Here is a 23,008-nt window from a genome sequence, read left to right as displayed (position 1 = left end):
TATTATTTTTTAATTTTTTTTTACTTTATTCATTTTAGAAAGGGGGGAGAGGGGGGGGAGGGGGAGAGGGAAAGAGAGAAAAGACGGGGAGGAACAGGAAACATCAACTCCCATATGTGCTTGACCAGGCAAGCCCAGGGTTTTGAACTAGCGACCTCAGCGTTCCAGGTAGATGTTTTATCCACTGCGTCACCACAGGTCACACGGCACAGTTTTTTTTTTAAGCAAAGAAAGTATGTAAAGAATGAAGGTAGTTTCTTCTTTTGGAATACTTTCAAACATAGTATCAAGTTCACTTATCTATTAAACCACTGAGAAAATACATATTTATCACTGAAAGGTAAAGCTAAAAGGTAGGTTTTTAAATTATTATTATTATTTTCAGATGCCCAAAGGTGGAATCTTGATAGACTATACCTTTTTAACTCTTTGACAGCAGGCTAAGAGATCTTGGACACTATGATAGAAAATAATTCCAAAGGAGCAAAATGCTTTTCTTAGAAGAAAACTGAAAAGTCTGTGTAAAACAAGTTAACTGATTAAAAGTTGGTGATTATTTGTTACAGAAAAACATGATTTTGTTCATCTGCTAATAGTGGAAAGAGGCCGCAACTATGATTACAATATTGGGGGCAAGTTAATACTCTCTTACCTGGTCGATTCTTTGACAAAAAGCATCTGTTTTACAGCTCAGAATGAACAAAGCTAAATAAACGAAACAGCTAATGTGTGTTATCTATTCCTGAAACATAATCCTGTATTTTGGCCTCAATCAGCACTAGTCACACTCACTTCACTTGGGGCAGGAGGATGACAGAGCAAAATCATAAGAAACTAACCATTTTTAAATGTACCTACGCTAGATAGAAGCCTCTGTGCTGGGTGTTTTACGTACACTGTCATTTCATCTACAGGCTAACTCTGCTATAGTTCTTCTTCCTTGCAATTCATAGATAAAAAAAAATAACTGGCAAAGATAAAAAACAGACTCAGGTTTGTCTGAGTCTAGGACCTATACATTCTCTCCACTAAACTATACTTCTTACTAAAATTGCAAATAAATAAATGGTAAAGCTTCACTTTGGGCAGTCATAAATAACAGAAGTTTCACTTCTTTCTGAAATCCAAATAAATTATTTTGGTGTCAGTACTAAAATGTTAATCTACCCTAGGCAGCCAAATAGTAACTAATAATAAATAAGTGGTAGAGCTCCATTAGGTGAAGTCCAGAACATAGAAAGATGCAACTGAAAAAGATGAAAACACTATTCACTTTACAAACCATTTTCTTATGGCTACTCTTCAAGATAATAATCTCAAAATAATATAGTTATAAAAAGGTGAGTTTATTTGGTTCTTTGCTTTTTATCTCCAAAGAAAAGAGATGTAACTTTTGGGGAAAAGGGGGATTGGTATTTAGGGGGATTTCCAAGTTCAACTTTCTCTTAAGATATGAAAATACCCAAAACAAAAACAAAAAACTAAAAATAGTACATTAAAAAGTATAACATTCAAATTATGTTCCTTGTCTATATCTTTTCTTTTTATTTATTTTTTATTTTTTTTTGTATTTTTCTGAAGCTGGAAATGGGGAGAGACAGTCAGACAGACTCCCGCATGCGCCCGACCAGGATCCACCCGGCATGCCCACCAGGGGTGAAGCTCTGCCCACCAGGGGGCGATGCTCTGCCCCTCAGGGGCGTTGCTCTGTTGTGACCAGAGCCACTCTAGCGCCTGGGGCAGAGGCCAAGGAGCCATCCCTAGCACCCAGGCCATCTTTGCTCCAATGAAGCCTCGGCTGCGGGAGGGGAAGAGAGAGACAGAGAGGAAAGAGAGGGAGAGGGGTGGAGAAGCAGATGGGCGCTTCTCCTGTGTGCCCTGGCCGGGAATCGAACCCGGGACCTCTGCACGCCGAGCTGATGCTCTACCACTGAGCCAACCGGCCAGGGCCACTTTTTATTTTATTTTTTTAACAGCAACAGAGAGAGAGAGAGGGATAGACAGACAGAAAGGGAAAGATGAGAAGCATCAATTTTTCATTGTGGCACCTTAGTTGTTCATTGATTGCTTTCTCATATGTGCCTTGACCAGGACGCTTCAGGAGACCGAGTGACCCCTTGCTCAAGCCAGCAACCTTGGGCTCAAGCTGGCGACCTTGGGGTCTCGAACCTGGGTCCTCTAAATCCCAGTCTGACGCTCTATCCACTGCACCACCACCCGGTCAGGCGCTTATATTTTTAATAAAACTTAATTCCATGTCACCAATAACAAAACACTGAATTTGAAAATGGAAAACAAATATTCCATAAAATTTACTTGGCACAACTATAGCTCTAACTTTACACAGAATCTTAATTATGTTAAAAAAAAAAATGGACAAGAGTGTGGTGGTTTGGGGGGGAGGGAAGAAGGGAGAGGGGGCAGGGGAGAGGGAGAGGGAGAGGCACAAAGAAAAATAGATAGAAGGTGACAGAGGACAATCTGACTTTGGGTGATGGTTATGCAACATATTGAATGACAATATAACCTGGACATGTTTTCTTTGAATATATGTACCCTGATTTATTGATGTCACCCCATTACAATTAATAAAAATTTATTTATAAAAAAAAAAAGAACAGCCAGAGCAGTAAACTAAAACACTGATGTATAAACTTACCAAAGTATTCTTTGTTCATTGATACAATATTCTACTCACAAAATTATTACAACAGTATCTTTGGCATAGAATAATCATATTATACTAACTTTTTTCTTCATATTTATAGTTGTTACAGGAGGCATGACTTCCCTTTTATTTATTTATTTTTTTAATTTTTTTTTTTAAATTTATTCATTTTAAAGAGGAGAGGGAGAGACAGAGAGAGAGAAGGGGGGGAGGAGCTGGAAGCATCAACTCCCATATGTGCCTTGACCAGGCAAGCCCAGGGTTTCGAACCGGCGACCTCAGCATTTCCAGGTCGACGCTTTATCCACTGCGCCACCACAGGTCAGGCATGACTTCCCTTTTAAATAGTTGTGTTATAAACTACACTATAATAGCATTCAATAATAATTCTACAACACTGAGTTGTCATGTATTAGTCAAACATATTCAATAATTTCTATATATACTTAATCCTTTTCCTCCCTTAATAACAAATGCATTGCTTTCAATAGTCAAATGAATATTGGTAACTTTTCAATGTACCCAGTAAATTAGTCCCTTACTTAGGATGCTAAGTAAAAATTCTCTTCTATCATTTAAATAGGGCATAAACATATTAAATTCAAAATGTTGGTTGTATAGATTCATTTTACTTTCTAAATGTCTACATTTTAAAATGAATTTTGAATGTTTACCGATTGCATGCTTACTCCAGCCTGCTGAAAGACCATCCTAATTAGGCGCTTAATCCAGCCAAGCATTTAGATGTCAAAGTCTCTCCAAATTTGTATTTCAAGTACTTCAGGCATACATAGCAGCACATGGTCCATTAAAAACTCTAAAATATTAAAAAATAAATATTAAAATGAAATTATTATTTAGAATATACACTGTAACATGTCTCACAAAATAAGTCTAATCCAGTGGTTTTCATATTTTTTGAAGTCCAGGCGCATTATAAATCCTACAAATAACTATAGGTGCACTATAGACAAATTTCTGAGAAATATGTTATAATAATTAAGTCAAATATTAAAGAAAAATATATAAAGTCTATACGTTCTTTTATGGTAATTAAATGAAATAAATATAACAAAATTAAAATTTTGACATTAAAAAATATTTTTAGTTACATTTTTTGTTATGCTTTTTAGAATTTGTAAAAAAGAGGGGTTAACTGGCAAAGACAACACAAAGAAAGAAAATTATAGGCCAATATCCCTGATGAATTTAGATGCTAAAATCCTCAACAAAATATTAGCAAACCAGATCCAGCAACATATGAAAAAAATCATACACCATGATCAAGTGGGATTTATTCTTGGGAGGCAAGGCTGGTACAATATTCGCAAATCAATCAATGTGATTCATCACATAAACAAAAGGAAGGAGAAAAACCACATGATAATTTCAATAGATGCAGAAAAAGCATTTGATAAAATCCAGCACCCATTCATGATCAAAACTCTCAGCAAAGTTGGAATACAGGGAACATACCTCAACATGATAAAGGCCATCTATGACAACCCCACAGCTAAAATATCAATGGGCAAAAATTAAAAGCAATCCCCTTAAGATCAGGAACAAGGCAGGGGTGCCCCCATTCACCACTCTTATTCAACATAGTTCTGGAAGTCCTAGCCACAGCAATCAGACAAGAAGAAGAAATAAAAGGCATCCAAATTGTAAAAGAAGAAGTAAAGCTATCATTATTTGCAGATGATATGATATTGTATATAGGAAACCCTAAAATCTCAGTCAAAAAACTACTGGACCTGATAAATGAATTCAGCAAAGTGGCAGGATATAAAATTAATACTCAGAGAAATCAGAGGCATTTTTGTACACTAACAATGAACTGTCAGAAAGAGAAATTAAGGAAGCAATTCCCTTCACCATTGCAACCAAAAAAATAAAGTACCTAGGAATAAATTTAACAAGGGAGATTAAAGACTTGTACTCGGAAAATTATAAATCATTGATAAAAGAAATCAGGGAAGATACAAACAAGTGGAAGCATATACAGTGCTCATGGTAAGGAAGAATAAAGATCATTAAAATGTCTATTTTACCCAAAGCAATTTATAAATTCAATGCAATACCGATTAAAATACCAATGACTTACTTCAAAGATATAGAACACATATTCCAAAAATTTATATGGAACCAAAAGAGAACACGAATAGCCTCAGCAATCTTGAAAAGGAATAATAAAGAGGGAGATGAGATCTCATACTTCCGGATATCAAGTTATACTACAAGGCCATTGTACTCAAAACAGCCTGGTACTGGCATAAGAACAGGCATATAAATCAATGGAACAGAACTGAAAACCCAGAAATAAACCCACACTTTTATGGACAACTGATATTTGACAAAGGAGGTAAGAGCATACATTGGAGTAAAGACAGCCTCTTCAACAAATGGTGTTGGGAAAATTGGACATCTACCTGCAAAAAAATGAAACCAGACCACCAACTTACACCATTCACAAAATAAACTCAAACTGGATAAAAGACTTAAATGTAAGCTGTAAAACCATAAGCATTTTAGAAGAAAACATAGGCAGTAAGCTCTCCAACATCTCTCGCAGCAATATATTTGCCGATTTATCTCCACGGGCAAGTGAAATAAAAGACAGGATAAACAAATGGGACTATATCAAACTAAAAAGCTTCTGCACAGCTAAAGACAATTAAGAACAGAATAAAAAGACAAACTACACAATGAGAGAACATATTCGACAATACATCTGATAAGGGTTTAATAACCAAAATTTATAAAGAACTTGTAAAACTCAACACCAGGAAGACAAACAATCCAATAAAAAAATAGACAAAAGAAATGAATAGACACTTCTCCAAAGAGGACATACAGATGGCCAATAGGCATATGATAAAATGCTCAACATCACTAATCATTAGAGAAATGCAAATTAAAACCACAATGAGATATCACCTCACATCAGTCAGAATGGCGCTCATCAACAAAACAACACAGAAAAAAAAACAAAAAAAAAACAAAACACAGAATAAGTGCGGGCGAGAATGTAGAGAAAAGGTGACCCTCCTGCATTGCTGGTGGGAATGCAGACTGGAGCAGCTACTGTGGAAAACAGTGTGGAGATTCCTCAAAAAATTAAAAATCGAACTGTCTTTTGACCCAGCTATCCCACTTTTCAGAATATACCCCAAGAACACCATAGCACTGTTTCAAAAGGAGAAATGCACCCTCATGTTTATGGCAGCATTGTTCACAATAGCAAAGATCTGGAAACAGCCCAAGTGTCCGTCAATGGACAAGTGGATTAAAAAGCTTTGGTAATATATACTATGGAATACTACTCAGCCATAAGAAATGATGACATTAGTCGATCGGACGGTGGCGCAGTGGATAGAGCATCGGACTGGGATGCGGAAGACCCAGGTTCAAGACCCCGAAGTTGCCAGCTTGAGCGAGGGCTTATCTGGTTTGAGCAAAAAGCTCACCAGCTTGAGCCCAAGGTCGCTGGCTCGAGCAAGGGGTTACTCAGTCTGCTGAAGGCCCGTGGTCAAGGCACGTATGAGAAGGCAATCAATAAACAATTAAGGTGTTGCAATGCGCAATGAAAAACTAATGACTGATGCTTCTCATCTCTCCATTCCTGTCTGTCTGTCCCTGTCTATCCCTCTCTCTGACTCTGTCTCTGTAAAAAAAAAAAAGAAAAAAAATTATGACATTGGATCATTTACAACAACATGATGGACCTTGATAACATTATACTGAGTGAAATAAGTAAATCAGAAAAAACTAAGAATTATATGATTCCATACTTAGGTGGGACATAAAAATGAGACTCAGCGACATGGACAAGAGGGTGGTGGTTACTGGGGGGGAGCAGGTGAGGGGGTTGGGGGAGGGGCACAAAGAAAACCAGATAGAAGGTGACGGAAGACAATTTGACTTTGGGTGATGGGTATGCAACATAATCAAATGTCAAAATAGCAGATTGGGAAATCCTGTCCAAGGGGTCCTATACTGCCCCTTCATTTGGAGTTAACCCTCAAGGACCCCTACCAGGACAACTTTGGCAGATGGATGTTACTCATATACCTTCATTTGGCAAACAGTCTATGTCCACAGTACAGTGGATACATATACCAGATCTATAGTAACTTCTGTCAGAACAGGAGAGGCTTCTAAGCATGTTATAGCTCATTGTATGCATTGTTCTATTATTGGATTTCCTAAACTGGCTAAACTGAAAATGCTCCTGCATATGGAGCAAAAGCATTTACTGTATTTTGTCATGCTTACAATCTTTAAAGTTAAGGTATTATTAAAGTGTACTCAGCAAACATTTTAAGGTCAATTTAAAAAAAAAATTTTAAAGGGGGTAGTCATATCCTGGAACTCCTATGGGTCTACCATATCATGCTTCTTACTTAAAAAAAGAAAAAAAAATTTACATTTCTTTTGAATGCTGATGAACAGGAGACACCAAAGCTTTTTCACCTGCAAACTACTACCTTCTTTATTAGATCCAGCTAATAACACTGTTTTGTCTTTTTCCAAATAGCTCCAGATATATGGAAAAGATTTATACAGGCGGATGGGGATCCTCAAACCCCTCAGCGAGATCTTCTGTGCATGGCTTTTAAGATACCTAGAGGCAGAAAAAGCCCAATAGAGATCAGGGAAACTACCAGCTTTTAGGATACACCCTTAAAGGCTCCAACGCCCCAAAGGGGTCTCATAGGATGCCATCTGGGTCCTGCTTCAATAGTGGAAAGGAAGGTCATTGAGCTAAAGCCTGCCAGGCTTACATGCCTCTGCTGTGAGGAAACAGGGACACTGGAAGGTAGGCTTCCCCCTCACTCCTCTAAGGGAGGGTTCAGTCTCTTCCAGCCCTGCTCCAGCCACCTATGACCTAACCTTGCCCAGAATGCTGGGGTTTGCCACTGAAGGCTGAACGTGCCCAGGGCCATCGGCCCCATCTACGACACTGTGGACGAGCCTAGGGTATTTCTTCCAAGAAGCAGGTAAACTGATCTAATTTACACAAAGGCCATTTACCTATGTTTTGCCTGAATAGTCAGGTTTTTTATTCTTCCCTCAAAGATCTCTGTTGTGGGTGTTGATAGTCCTATTTTCTGCTGCTTTGCTTAATATATAGTGTTGCCTTTATCCCTCCTACCTCAATGCCCCACTCATATTTCAGGCTGGGACCTACTCCTAATTTAGAGCTCTCTTTCCCCCTTTTGCCAACTTCTATTATGAATCTACCTTTGCTACCCAGCTTAGTGTATCCCAAGGTTCTCTTTACCATGCCACAGTCGCAGAGCTCCAGGGAAAAGCAACCTGGTCTCATCTCTCCAGGCAGAGGAGAACAGAAGCTCCATATCCACGCATGCTGCAAATGGCTTTTCCAGTCTACTTGAATCATTACCAGCTAGAAGCAGCGGTCATTGGGACTTGGACATGAGCTGCAAAGTATAGAATGGTGACAACAATTCCAGTGCCATGAGGACTTTTCCTGGATGTGGACTTTTCCTGGACTCCTGCTCCCTGTGACAGCTCCTAACAGACTGAACTGTGGTTGGGTTGCATTTTTCAGGAATTTGGCCTGGTGATGGGGCCAAGTTGGACTTGGTGAACATGTTAAGGACACTACTCTTCTATGGATTCTTGCTGTATTGGCCAAGAGTTTGCTTAAAGGCTTTTAATCACTGTAAAAAAAAATAGAAGACTGGATAAAGAAGATGGGGCACATATACACCATGGTATACTATTCAGCTAGAAGAAATGATGACATCGGATCACTTACAGCAGAATGGTGGAATCTTGATAACATTATGCGGAGTGAAATGAGTGAATCAGAAAAAAACAAGAACTGCAGGATTCCATACAATGGTGGGACATAAAAATGAGACTAACAGACATGGATAGGCGTGGGGTGGTTACAGGGGGTGGGGGGGAGGGGAGGAAGGAGAGGGGGAGGGGGAGGGGTACAAAGAAAACTGGATAGAGGGTGATGGAGGATGATCTCTCTTTGGGTGATGGGTATGCAACAGAACTAAATGACAAGATAACCTGGAAATGTTTTCTTTGAATATATGTACCCTGATTTATTGATGTCACCCCATTAAAATAAAAATTTATTTATAAAAAAAATGTCAAAATAACCTGGAGATGTTGTCACTGAACATATGTACCCTGATTTATCAATGTCACCCCATTAAAAATAATAATAAAAAAAACCAATCCAGTACCACAGCTTAACAGCCTTTTGCAACCTAATCAGGCAAGTGAGGTGGGGGATGGGCAGACTGTAAGCTCATAGCCAATTCCCCACACCTCTGTCCCCCAAAAATCTAAACTCCAAAAACCCTGTTGTTTTTTGGTCCCCAACAGGCACATAGAGATTTCTCTGGAATACCATACGGCGCACCTGGAACTCTTAAGGGCACACACTTTGAGAACCACTGGTCTAGTCTGTGTGTAAATTTAAGAGAAAACAAATTTTGCTGATAATAAACTTTGAATAAACTAATGTTACAATGTTTTTAAGGATTTTTTTTTCAGTCCAGGTTTGTATTTGTGGCTATGTAGGAAACATATTTATGAAAAGATATCTAGTAGATTATAATCTTTTTTTTTTTTTTTTTTTGTATTTTTCTGAAGCTGGAAACGGGGAGAGACAGTCAGACAGACTCCCGCATGCGCCGACCGGGATCCACCCGGCACGCCCACCAGGGGCGAAGCTCTGCCCACCAGGGGGTGATGCTCTGCCCCTCCGGGGGGTCGCTCTGCCGCAACCAGAGCCACTCCAGCGCCTGGGGCAGAGGCCAAGGAGCCATCCCCAGCGCCCGGGCCATCCTCGCTCCAATGGAGCCTTGGCTGCGGGAGGGGAAGAGAGAGACAGAGAGGAAGGAGGGGGTGGGGGTGGAGAAGCAAATGGGCACCTCTCCTATGTGCCCTGGCCGGGAATCGAACCCAGGTCCCCCGCACGCCAGGCCGGTGCTCTACCGCTAAGCCAACCGGCCAGGGCCTAGATTATAATCTTACCAGAACCTAATTTACAGGACATCGCCAGGAAAGACATCCAAAACTGCAGCAGCATTGGTCCTGGGAAGACACACTGCTACTGCGACCCAATATAACAGAAGCTAGCACGTCCCGCTTTCCTGTCTCACTGGTTCTTGAGTTGCTGTCCATACTGGTGGCATTTGCTTGGCTAAATCTACCCAGCTACACTTATAGTTCTGCCACTCACCAAAAATCATGAAGGAATTCCAGAAATATGGAAAAAGAAATCAGATGCCAGGAGATCAAAAATAATGACAAAAGTCCTTTCACACTCACTTGAGCACTATAACCCTCCCATTCATCCCCTTCCTGTCAATATACTGTCTGTCTAATAGAATTAAGTTGTTAATTTGTAAGGTATAAACCAGTTTACTGAGTGTTTGTCTGGAATGAGAGAAGTTCACACCAGAATATAAATCAATTCACTCCTTCCCTGTCAAGGTGGTCTTGCTTATTGCTTAAAACAAAAATGAAAAAATAGTTGAACAGTATATTTAGTGATATAAAGAGCTTGTGGTCTACACTTTGAGAAGAACTTTATGAACAATTACGGAGGATGGAGGGGAAAAATAAAGGTGCTACAAAGACACTAGACAGGTGAAACATGAACTGAAAAGAGCCTGGACCTAATGACAGATGGTATGTAACAGATTCTAAACACTGGTAAGCATATACAATTTAGTGATAACTATAAAATGGTCATTAACAAAATTCTGGAGATATTTTAATGTTACCAACATCTATTATTGCCTAGAAAGATGAATACTCTCTGTGAGAGTTAATGGGAATAAAAAGAGTAAAGAGCTAAAAATAATATTAAGGATAAAAGTCAGTGACAAAAGAATTGGTCAGAGAAAAAGAATGACTTTATGTTGAATTTGAAAACCTACTGTATTTTTCATTGAGATACAACTTAAACTGCACAAATTTAATGTCCAGCTAGATGAATATTTATATGTGTATAAACCTGTATAGCCACCACCCACAATCAAGATATAAAACATCTGTAGAATCTCAAAAGTGCCCTTGGAACTTTATGCAGTGGATATTCACACTTCACCTATCTAACCACATAAGCATGTATTAGATTCATTTGTGGGGCTGATAAACTATAAATTAGAAATAGTCAAAGTTCTTCATCCAGCACCAAAACATTAAAATAGAACTTTATAATCACCTAAATTAGAAAAAGCATCAGTTTTTTCTTTTCTTTTTTTTTTTAGTGAGAGAGAGATGGAGGAACAGATAGGAAGAGAGAGAGAGATGAGAAGCATCAACTCATAGTTGCAGCATCTTAGTTGTTCATTGATTGCTTTCTCATATGTGCCTTGACTGAGGGACTGCAGCTGAGCCAGTGAGCCCTTGCTCAAGCCAGCGAGCGACCTTGGGCTCAAACCAGAGACCATGGGGTCATAGACATGGTCAGACAGAAAGTCATCAGATCTTAAAGGGTTCCTGCATAAACTCACTTGCTCCACGCTCTCACACAGAGGCAGTAGATTAAAAAGCACTTGGACCATGCCTAACCAGGCAGTGGCACAGTGGATAGAACACTGGTCTGGGATGCTGAGGACTCAGGGTCAAAAACCTGAGTTCACTGGCTTGAGCACGCCCCTCCGCCCCTTGAGCACAGGCCTCACCAGCTTGAGCGTGGGATCACAGACCTGACACCATGGTCACTGGCTTGAGCCCAAGGCCGCTGGCTAGAGCAAAAGGTATTGGCTCATCTAAAGCACCCCCCCTTCAAGACATGTATAAGAAAGCAATCAACGAAAAGCTAAAGTGCCACAACTATGAGTTGACGCTTCTCATCTCTCTCCCTTCCTGTCTATCCCTCTCCCTCTACCTCCCTCTCTCTCTCTTGAGCATGCACTTAAAAAAAAAAGAAAAGAAAGAAAAAAGGAAGCAGGACCATATGAGGAATTAAAGTAACTTCAGGGCAAGGGCTGGAAGGGCAGGGATTGGTATAAACTTTCTCAGGGGATAGAAGTGCTGTTGGATGCCACTGTCCCCCTTGTTGAGTTCTCCTCTCACCTAGCTGGTCCAGCACAGGCAGGTACAAAATGTCACTCATATCACAAAGAAACCAGCTAGCACCGGTTGCCCTGCTCTGGCTTTTCCCTGAGACTCCTCCCCAACCCATTCTAATTGCTGGGCTAAGCCTCTTTCAGCAGCTCCGGACACCACATAAGCAGCTTTGGATACACACTGGAGTCTCTCACAAATACCCTCAAGTCCAACACAAGCAGTGACCAGCTTCTGCTTGCATACTACTAGCTCTGACAAAGAGGTCACAAGCCTGGTACAAGTGATAGCTAGCCTTGGCTTGCATCATAGCCCCTCCCAAGCACTTCTAGGCCCTACACAAACAGTGACCAGCCACAGCCTGCACCATCACTCCTACCAAGTGGCCCCAATCCTGGTCTCAGCCAGCATCAGCAGGCCTCAGCCTACATCATAGCCCCTTCCATGCCCAGCACTGTAGCAGCAGGCCTTGGCAAGCCTCAGGCCCTCCTAAGAGGCTCCAATCCAGACATGCCTGGCTTGGAACCAAACCAGAGCCCCACCTAAATCTCTACATGACTTACCAACCTGACAGACTGCCCCAGCTGGCCCAGAGCCCCACTAACGCAACTCCCTCACAACAGTTTGTCCATTGTAGTCATGGCCCATGCTCACAACCAGTTGGTCTAAAGGTGATCTCCATCCAAGTATGTGCCCAGAACAATCTCAGCACAACTATAATAGGAGGGTACATGCAACCCACATGGGCACATCCCTGGAACTCTGGTGAACAGGGGGACTGTACTCCTGGGCTCCACAGGACACTTTCAACATAAGGCCACTCTTTCAAGATTGGAATACATAGCAGATCTACCTAATACACAAAAACAAACAGAGAGCCAAAACGAGAAGACACAGAAATACATTCCAAATGAAATAACAGGACAAAACTCCAGAAAAAGAGCAGGACAAAATGGAGACAAGCCTCCTATCAGATAAAGAGTTCAAACAATGGTTATAAGAATGCTCAACATATTCAGGAGAAGGATAGGTGGACTGAGTGAGAGCTTCAGCAGAGACAGAAAATATTAAAAAAACAAAAAAACTCTGAATACAATAACTCAATGTATGTCAACCAGTGTGCCACGGCACACTAGTGTGCCGTGAGACATGGTCAGGTGTACCGTGGGGAAATTAAACATGGGTCCCCAAACTAAGGCCCACCACCAGCCGCCTCCATCCGAACATAAACATTCCCCTCACAATCCTTCCAGCTATCAGTGACAGGAAGAGTGGAGGCACAGGGAACACTCACTGACCAATCACCTTCTAGGATTCATCCTGACCACTAGTGATGAACCAATAGTAGGCCGCCTCTCATCCACACCCAGGAAAGTCCCCGCTCGGGCTGCTGTGCACTTGTCATTGTGTGGCCACTTGTCATTGTGTGGCCACGGCGAGTAGTTGAAGCTGCTACTCCTCCCCATGGTCCCGATTTCTAATCCTGGTCAGGACTGGAGGTAAATGTTGCCACCACTAGATGAAGCCTCAGCCTCAGCTGGTTATGTCTATCCTGATGGTGTATATAGATATTTAACCTTTTTCTTTTTAAAAGAGGCCCCTGCAGAGGGTGATATACAATGCATCACAATGTTATCTATATTGTATATGGCCTCCTGAAGGGTCATCTTCTTAAAGAGCTCAAATCTCTACATACACCATCAAAACAGATAGAACCAAGGCCCCTGCACCCAGCTGACCATGGGATTTGAACCCACAACCTCAAGGAGAACTCTAGTATTTATCAGAATCCTTACCTAGAAAGCAAACTTCTCAATCTGACAGTAGAGATGCTCTGAGGACTTATGATGTTACATAAGCACCCAACATTTTCTAAAATTGATTTTGTCCAGTCTCTATATAGAGTATTTGCCAAATTGATTTGAACCCACAACCTTGATGAAAGCTCCAGTATCTATTAGCGGGACTGTATATATGAGGGGATACATGGGACTGTATATATGAGGGGTTACATGGGACTGTATATATGAGGTTACATGGGACTGTATATGAGGGGATGTTACGTGGGACTATATATGAGGGGATGTTACATGGGACTGTATTTATAAGGGGATGTTACATGGGACTGTATATATGAGGGATGTTACATGGGACTGTATATTATGAGGGGGGTATCCTTTTTTATTTAACTTTTTTTTTTTCAATAAATGTAATTTATTTAAAGGACCTCTGCCAGGCATATTTCACTCTTGTGGCAGTTTGGGATCTCAGCAAGACGAGCAAGTGACAGTGATGGAGAAGTTTTTGAGAAGGAAAAATGCAAATGCCGAACAGGGCCCTGGACAAAATTCTGACCCAGATGAAGGCCCTAGTATGAGTGGTCAACAAAAGAAAAAAGACAAGACAGTGAGCTCGAGGCAATACAGAGAAAGCTATCTATCATTTGGATTTACTTTCACTGGGGATGAGACAGCACCGACTCCGCTGTGCTTGGTGTGTGGTGAGAAGCTTAATAGCGCCATGGTGCCAAGCAAGCTTAAACGCCATCTCCAAATGAAACACCCTTCCGTTCAAAACAAGCCGATGGACTATTTTGTACGCTTACGTACAAACAATGAGAAACGGGCAACTTTTTTGAGAAGAACCACAAAGGTAAACGAGAAAGCCCTCAAAGCTAGCTACCTTGTTGCTGAACTCGTAGCTATAATAAATCAAAAAAGTCCCACACTGTGGCAGAAACATTAATACTGCCAGCTTGTAAAGCCATTATAAATGAGATGCTTGGCCCTACGCGGCCAAAGAGATAGCTAAAGTACCTCTCTCAGATAACACAATTGCCAGACGTATTGATGACATGTCTGCGGACATTGAAACTGTTGTTTTGGAAAAGGTGCGCATCAGTAAGAAATTTGCCTTTCAACTTGATGAGTTGACGGATATTAGTGAACATTGTCAGCTCTTGGCCAACGTGCGTTTTGTGGATGGAGAAACCATTAGAGAAATTTGCAAGGCACTGCCAGAAAAATCAACAGGAGAGGAAATATTTCGGGTCACGTTGGAATATCTTGATAAAAGCGGGCTTACATGGGAAAACTGCACAGGTGTCTGCACTGATGGAGCCACAGCCATGGTCAGGCGCATCAAAGGCTTCCTAAGTAGGGTCAAAGAAAGAAACCCAGATGTTACTGTTACGCACTGTTTTTTGCACCGTGAGGCCCTTGTTGCAAAGACCTTACCAGCAGATCCAGCTCCTGTGTTGGATGATGTTGTGAGCATAATGAACTTTGTGAAGACACGACCTCTGAGATGTTGCTTATTTGCGTCTTTGTGTAAAGAAATGGGAGCGGAACATAAAATCTTATTGCTCCACACGGAGGTCCGGTGGCTGTCGCGGCAAAGTGCTGGCCCGTGTGTATGAGTTGCGAGAGGAACTTAAAGTATTTCTGACAAACGAGAGGTCCGATTACTCGAAGCTGCTTGCAAGTGATGAGTGGTATGCAAAGCTGGCATACCTGGCTGATATATTTATCTGAATGAACTGAACACATGGATGCAAGGCCGAAATAAAAACCTGCTTACAAGACTGATAAAATGAACGGATTCCGTTTAAAGGTGCAACTCTCGCAACATGTACAGCGTGGCAGCCTTGAGATGTTCCCGCTCACCGAGAAATAGCATGATGCGACACTGCTGCAATGTGTGAGGTGATTGGCAGACAATTGAAAACTCTTGAGAAGACGTTGTCACTTTATTTCTCTTCAGCCTTCACAGAATGCCTTGACTGGGTTAGGGACCCATATAGCTCAGTATCCATTGCTGGAAAGGACATGACTTTAAAGGAGCAAGAGGAACTCAATGAACTGAAACAAGATCATGGTTTAAAGCTAAAGTTTGCTGATCTTCCTTTGGACAGTTTTTGGTTATCTGTTGCCAAGGAGTTCCCCATTCTGGCCAACAAAGCTATTTTGACATTGCTCCCATTTTAAACCACATATCTATGTGAGCTGAGCTTCTCAAGCTTGACTGCGATAAAAACTAAAAACAGAGAGAGACTGAGAACTGCTGAGGAAGAGCTTCGTGTGTGTCTTTCTACCATTCCTGCCAGGATATCCCTTTTGTGTTCATCGAAACAGGCCCAGGTTTCACACTAAGTGAGTATAAATACATTTAGAAACTATATTATTAACTATATGTATAATATGTACTGTGTTAGAGTGTCATTTTGGTAGGTGGTGTGCCCCAGGATTTTGTAAATGTAAAAAATGTGCCGCAGCTCAAAAAAGGTTGAAAATCACTGCAATAACTAAAATGAAAAAAAATTAGAGAAATTAAGAGCAAATTAGATGATGCAGAAAAACTTCAGAATTCTGGAAAACAAGGTAGTAGAAATCACCCAGAATGCACAGCAAAAAGAAAACAGAATCCAAATAAAGAGCATAGTTTAAGGACCATCTGGGACATCGAGTGCACCAATGTTCGCATCATAGGGGTCACAGAGGCAGAAGAAAGATGGTAGGGGAAAAGAACCTACTGCAAGCAAAAAAAGTTGGAAAACTTCCCTAATCTAATGAAGGAAATAGACATAAGAGTCCAGGAAGCACAGAATCCCAAACAAAATGAACTCAAATAGGTCCACACCAACATCATAATTTAAATACCAAAAGTTAAAGAGGAAATATTAAAAGTAGCAAGAGAAATTCAGCTTGTTACAAACAAGGGTGTCCCCATAAGAGGCAGATTTATCATCAGAAATTTTGCAGAGCAGAGGGAATGACAGAATATATTCAAAGTGATGAAATGAAAATACCTACACTTGGCCCTGGCTGGATAGCTCAGTTGGTTAGAGCATCGATCTGAAGTGAAGAAAACACCTACACCCAATAATACTCTACCCAGCAAGGTTATTATTCAGAATATAAAGAGAGAGTTTCCCACACAAGCAAAGGCTAAAAGGAGTTTATCACAACTAAACTGTTATGTTAAAAGGTCTCCATTAAGGTGAAAAGAAAAGTTCAAAATTAAAAATACGAAAATACAGGAAAGAAAAAAAATCTCACTGACAAAAGGCATTTAGTAAAAGTAGTATATTAATCAATTATAAAGCTAGTAGGAAGGTTAAAATACAAATGTAGTATGATCATGTATAAATACAATAATAAATTAAGGGATACATACACACACAAGATGTAAAATATGATGACAAAAACAAATGAGAGGAGGGTAAGTAAAAAAAAAATGTAGTGCTTTAAAAACACACTTGAGCTTAAGCAACCATCAACTTAAAATACACTGCCAAAATATAGCTTGATATATACTGTTCACAAAAAGTAGGGGGTACTTTATCGCTTCATATTCATTTTGAAATATCCTCTAATTTTTGTGAGCAGTATATATAGCTATCTCATTGTAACCAAAAAACAGAAACCTATAACAGATATGCAAAAAATAAAGAGAAAGGACTCCTAACAAACCACTATAGAAAGTCATCAATGTACAAGAGAGCAAAAGAAGGAACAGAAGAACAAAACCAGAAAACAACAAAATGGCAGTAACTACATAACTATCCATAATTACTCTAAATGTAAATGGAGTAAAGTAGGGCTCAGGAACCTTTTTGGCTGAGAGAGCCATGAACGCCACATATTTTTTTTTGTTTTGTTTTGTTTTTTACAGAGACAGAGAGAGAGTCAGAGAGAGGTATAGATAGGGACAGATAGACAGGAACGGAGAGAGATGAGAAGCATCAATCATTAGTTTTCCATTGTGACACCTCAGTTTTTCATTGATTGCTTTCTCATATGTGCCTTGACCAGGGGCCTTCAGCAGACGGAGTAACCCCTTGCTCAAGCCAGCGACCCTGGGTCCAAGCTGGTGAGCTTTGCTCAAACCAGATGAGCCAGCGCTCAAGCTGGCGACCTCAGGGGTCTCGAACCTGGGTCCTTCTACATCCCAGTCTGACGATCTATCTACTGCGCCACCGCCTGGTCAGGCGAATACCACATATTTTAAAATGTAATTCTGTGAGAGCCATACAACGACCCGTGTACTTTACCCATTATCCAATAAAAATTTGGTGTTGTCCCAGAGGGCAGCTGTGATTGGCTCCAGCCACCTGCAACCATGAACATGGGCGGTAGGAAATGAATGGATTGTAATACATGAGAATGTTTTATATTTTTAACGTTATTATTATTTTTATTAAAGATTTGTCTGCGAGCCAGATGCAGCCATCAAAAGAGCCACATCTGGCTCGCAAGCCATAGGTTCCCAACGCCTGGAGTAAAGGCTGATAGAGCATTAGCCCGACAAATGGACGTTCTGGGTTCAATTCCCAGTCAGTTCACATAAGAGAAACAACCATCTGCTTCTCTTCCCCTTCTCTATCTCTTCCCCTCCCATAGCCAGTAGCTCATTGGTTCGAGCGTCAGCCCCAGCACTGAGGATAGCTCATTGGTCCAAGCATCAGTCTTAAGTACTAAAAATAGCTTGGCTGATTTGAGCATTGGTCCAAGATGGGAGTTGCTGGGTAGATCCTGGTCAAGGCACATGCGGGAGTCTATCTCTCCTGTTCTCCACTTAAAAAAAAAAAACAAAAGACACAGGGCGGCTGATGGATTAAACAACAACAAAACAACAACACCTGTATATATGATGTCCACAAATGACTCATTTCAGATCAAAAAGACACACAGACTGAAAGTGAAGGAATGGAAAAAGGTATTTCATGTAAATGGAAACAAACAAAAAAGCTGTAGTAGCAACCTTTATATATAACACAAAAATAGACTTCAAAACAAAGGTTGTAATGAGAGGAAAGGAAGGTTATTACATAATGATAAAGGGACCAATCCAACAAGAGAATACAACTCTTGTAAACATCAGAACTCAATGTGGAAGCACTTACACCCATAAAGAAAACATTAACAGACATAAGGGAAAGATTGATAGTAATACACAGTAATAGTAGGGGACTTTAATACCCTACTGACATCAATGACACATCATCCAGGCAGAAACTCAACAAGGAAACAGTGATCTTAGATTAGATAGACCAAACAGACACTTGCAGAACATCCCACCCCAGAACAGCAGAATATACATTCTTCTCAACATCAACTGAAACATCTCAGGAGACAATGTTAGGCCACAAAACAAGTCTCAAATTTAAGAAGACTGAAGTCATATCAAGCATCCTTTTCAACAACAAAGATATGAAATGAGAAATCAATTGGAAGAGAAAAAAAAAGAGTGCAAATAAAATAAGAAGAGAAATGGAAGTGACAACTGACACCACAGAAATAAAAAGATAATACCATGAACTAGTAGTATATGCCAACAAACTGGACAACCTAGAAGAAATGGACCGATTCCTAGACACATAAAATCTTCCAAGACTGAAACAGGATTAAAACAAAATCTGAACAGATTACTACTAATGCAATAGAATCAATAATCAAAAAATGGCAAAGAAACAAAAGTCCTGGGTCAGATGGGTTCACATGCTGAAGGGGGGATAAATATTTGAGTATCCATCAACCTGGATAACAACACCAACAACATTAACAATCACCCAGGTGATTCCTTGAAACCTGCCCCACCCAACTTTGCTACCACTCACTCAAGCTGTTTGCAGTGGCTTTTCCATATGAATGGCCTGTCTTAGTTCATAATTCAGACTTGCCTAAACTCCCTCAAACAAGCAGCATCTGGCCTCTGAGTGCCCTGTACCTCTCACTAAGTGTCCCCAGGTCTGGCACTAGCAAGACCCAGCCTTGGTTTGAAGCTTGCGTTCTCCTGGGAACCTCCAAGGCCAGCTCAAGTAGCAGCCATCTGCAGATCACTTTGTGGCTCATGCCTGGTGAAGGAAATAGACATACAAGTCCAGGAAGCACAAAGAGTCCTAAACAAGATAAACCCAAAGAGGCCCATACTGAGACACATCATAATTAAAATGAAAAAGATTAAATACAAAGAGAGAATCTTAAAAAGCAGCAAAAGCAAAGCAGTTACCAACAAGGAAGCTCAAAATGACTGTCAGCTGATTTCTCAGCAAAAACTTTGCAGGCCAGAAGAGACTGGCAAGAAATATTCATTGTGATGGAAAACAAGGGCCTACCACCAAGACTGCTCCACCCAGCAAAGCTATCATTTAGAATCAAAGGACATATAAAGAGCTTCCAAGAGCCCTGGCCAGATAGCTAGGTTGGTTAGAGCGTTGTCTCATAGCACAGAGGTTGCCGGTTCAATCCCTGGTCAGGGCACATACAGGAACATCAATCCTGTCTCCCTTTCTTTTCCTCTCTCTCTTGCTAAAAATAATAAATTAAAATTTTTTTTTAAAAAAAAGAGCTTTCGGCCTGACCTGTGGTGGCGCAGTGGATAAAGCGTTGACCTGGAATGCTGAGGTCAACGGTTCAAAACCCTGGGCTTGGCTGGTCAAGGCACGTATGGGAGTTGATGCTTCCTGCTCCTCCTCCTTCTCTCTCTCTCTGTCTCTCTTTCTCTCTGTCTCTCTTCTCTAAAATGAATAAATAAATAAAAATAATAAAAAAAAAAAAAAAAAAAAAAAAAGAGCTTTCAAGAATAAAAAAAGCTAAAGGAATTCACCACCACCAAATTAGTATTACATAAGATGTTGAAGGGTCTTCTTTAAGAAGCAAAAATAGAAAAAAAGAAAAAAAAAGATAAAAACATGACTAAAATAGCAATATGTATCAACAATAGAATCTAAAAATCAAAACAAACAAACAGGCAGAGCAGAAAGAGACTCAAAAATACAGAGAACATTTTGATGGTTGCCAGACGGAAGGGAAGTTGGGAGGATTGGTGAAAAAGGTGAATGTAATTGGAAAACAATTATAAATAAATAAATAAAATGTCCATATTACCCAAAACAATCTACAGATTCAATACAATCTCTATCAAAATACAAATTTTGATACATACATTTTCCACATAACTAAAACAAATAATCCTGAAATTTATATGGAACTAGAAAGACCCTGAATAAAAAAGCAATCTTGAGAAAAAACAACAAAGTTGAGGGAAGTAAAGACAAATATAAATAAATGGGATTATATCAAACTAAAAAGCTTCTACACAGCAAAAGAACCTGACAACAAAACAAATAGGAAGTCAACTAAATGGGAGGTGATATTTGCAAATATTAGCTCCAATACGGGGTTAATATGTAGAATATACAAAGAACTCACAAAGCTCAGTGACAAGCAAACAATCCAATTAAAAATTGGGGCGAGAACCTGAACAGATAATTCTCCCAAAAGGACATACAAATAACCAACAGATATATGAAAAGATGCTCATATTCACTATCTACTTGAGAAATGTATATCAAAACAATGAGATACCACCTCATACCTGTTAGACTGGCTATTATCAACAAGACAAGTAATAACATGTGGGTAAGGATGTGGAGAAAAAGGAACCCTCATTCACTGCTGGTGGGAATGCAAATTAGTACAACCATTATGGAAGAAAGTATGGTGGTTCCTCAAGAAATTAAGAATAAACTACCATATGACCCAGCAATCCCTCTACTGGGAATCTACTCCCAAAACTCAAAAACATCTGTATATAAAGACACATGCACCCCCATTTTCATCACAGTATTATTCACAGTGGCCAAGACATGAAAACAACCAAAGTGTCCCTAAATAGAGGATTGGATAAAGAAGATATGGTACTATATGCAATGGAATACTTCTCAGCCATAAGAAATGATGACATCGGATCATTTACAACAACATGGATGGACCTTGAGTACATTATACTGAGTGAAATAAGTAAATCGGAAAAAGCTAAGAACTGTATGACTTCACACACAGGTTGTGGGGTATAAAACTGAAACTCATGGACATAGATCAAAGTGAAATGGTTACCTGGGGAAGGGAGATGTGGGGGAAGGGACCGGGAAGGGTATAAAGAGGGACATATACATGGTGACAAAAAATGATTTGACTTTGGGTGATGGGTATACACCATAATCAATAGTTCAAATGCTACAGAAACGTTCGCCCGAAACCTATGCATTCTTTTTTTTAAATTAATTTTAATGAGGTGACTAATAATTTAATGAGGTGATTTGATAAATCAGGGTACATATGTTCAGAGAAAACATCTCTAGGTTATTTTGACATTTGATTATGCTGCATTCCCATCACCCAAAGTCCAATTGTCTTCCGTTACTTTCTAACTGGTTTTCTTTGTGCCCCTCCCCTCCCGCAACTCCCTCCCTCTGCTCCCCCCCACCCCATAACCCCCACACTCTTGTCCATGTCTCTGAGTCTCATTTTTATGTCCCACCTCTGTATGGAATCATACAGTTCTTAGTTTTTTTGATTGACTTATTTCGCTCAGTATAATGTTATCAAGGTCCATCATGTTGTTGTAAATGATCCAATGTCATCATTTCTTATGGCTGAGTAGTATTCCATAGTATATATGTACCAAAACTTTTTAATCCACTCATCCACTGACGGACACTTAGGCTGTTTCCAGATCTTCACTATTGTGAACAATGCTGCCATAAACATGGGGGTGCATTTCTTCTTTTTAAACAGTGCTATGATGTTCTTGGGGTATATTCCGAAAAGTGGGATAGCTGGGTCAAAAGGCAGTTTGATTTTTAATTTCTTGAGAAATCTCCATACTGTTTTCCACAGTGGCTGCACCAGTCTGCATTCCCACCAGCAGTGCAGGAAGGTTCCCTTTTCTCCACATCCTTGCCAGCACTTATTCTGTGTTGTTTTGTTGATGAGCGCCATTCTGACTGATGTGAGGTGATATCTCATTGTGAAACCTATGTATTCTTATTGATCAATGTCAACTTATTAAATTTAATTTTCTAAATAAAATTTAAAAAGAAAAAACAAATACAAAAGTTGGAGGTACCACACTATCTGGTTTCAAACTATACTGCAAAGCTATAGTAACCCAAAGTATAGTACTGACACAAAAAAAGAAGACACACAGATCAATGGAATAGATGAAAGCCCAAAAACAAACTCACACTTATATGATCAATTAATCTACTACAAAGGAGGAAAGAATATACATGGAGTAAAGACAGTCTCATCGATGAATGGTGTTGGGAAAACTGGACGGGTAAAAACAAACACATGAAACCAAGTGACTTTCTTACACAATATATGAAATGAAACTCAAAATGGATTAAACACTTTTTGAAGTACACAAACTATAGTATGGTGATTACCAGAGGAAAAGAAAAGTAGAAAAAGGTAGAAGAGG

At 40.0% G+C, this 23,008-nt stretch overlaps 1 protein-coding gene across 2 annotated transcripts in view; it reads right to left on the bottom strand.

Annotated features, from left to right (window-relative positions):
- The window catches only part of MTFR1 (mitochondrial fission regulator 1), a 74,043-nt gene that overhangs the window by 34,524 nt on the left and 16,511 nt on the right, over positions 1-23,008 (bottom strand). Inside the window, exons 2-3 of one of the 2 annotated variants that reach the window (XM_066266224.1) lie at positions 14,825-14,891; positions 3,343-3,485 (exon numbers count right to left, since the gene is read on the bottom strand). In XM_066266224.1, coding sequence (XP_066122321.1) covers positions 3,343-3,408 — 66 coding nt within the window. In that variant the 5' untranslated portion in view covers positions 3,409-3,485; positions 14,825-14,891. The remainder of the gene's footprint in view (positions 1-3,342; positions 3,486-14,824; positions 14,892-23,008) is intronic. The other variant, XM_066266223.1, reaches the window with a different exon arrangement.

Source organism: Saccopteryx bilineata, chromosome 3 (assembly GCF_036850765.1).
Source record: "Saccopteryx bilineata isolate mSacBil1 chromosome 3, mSacBil1_pri_phased_curated, whole genome shotgun sequence".
NCBI classification, from domain to species: domain Eukaryota; kingdom Metazoa; phylum Chordata; class Mammalia; order Chiroptera; family Emballonuridae; genus Saccopteryx; species Saccopteryx bilineata.
Note: the sequence above shows the minus strand (reverse complement) of the source record. Positions and strands in the feature narration are given on the sequence as shown.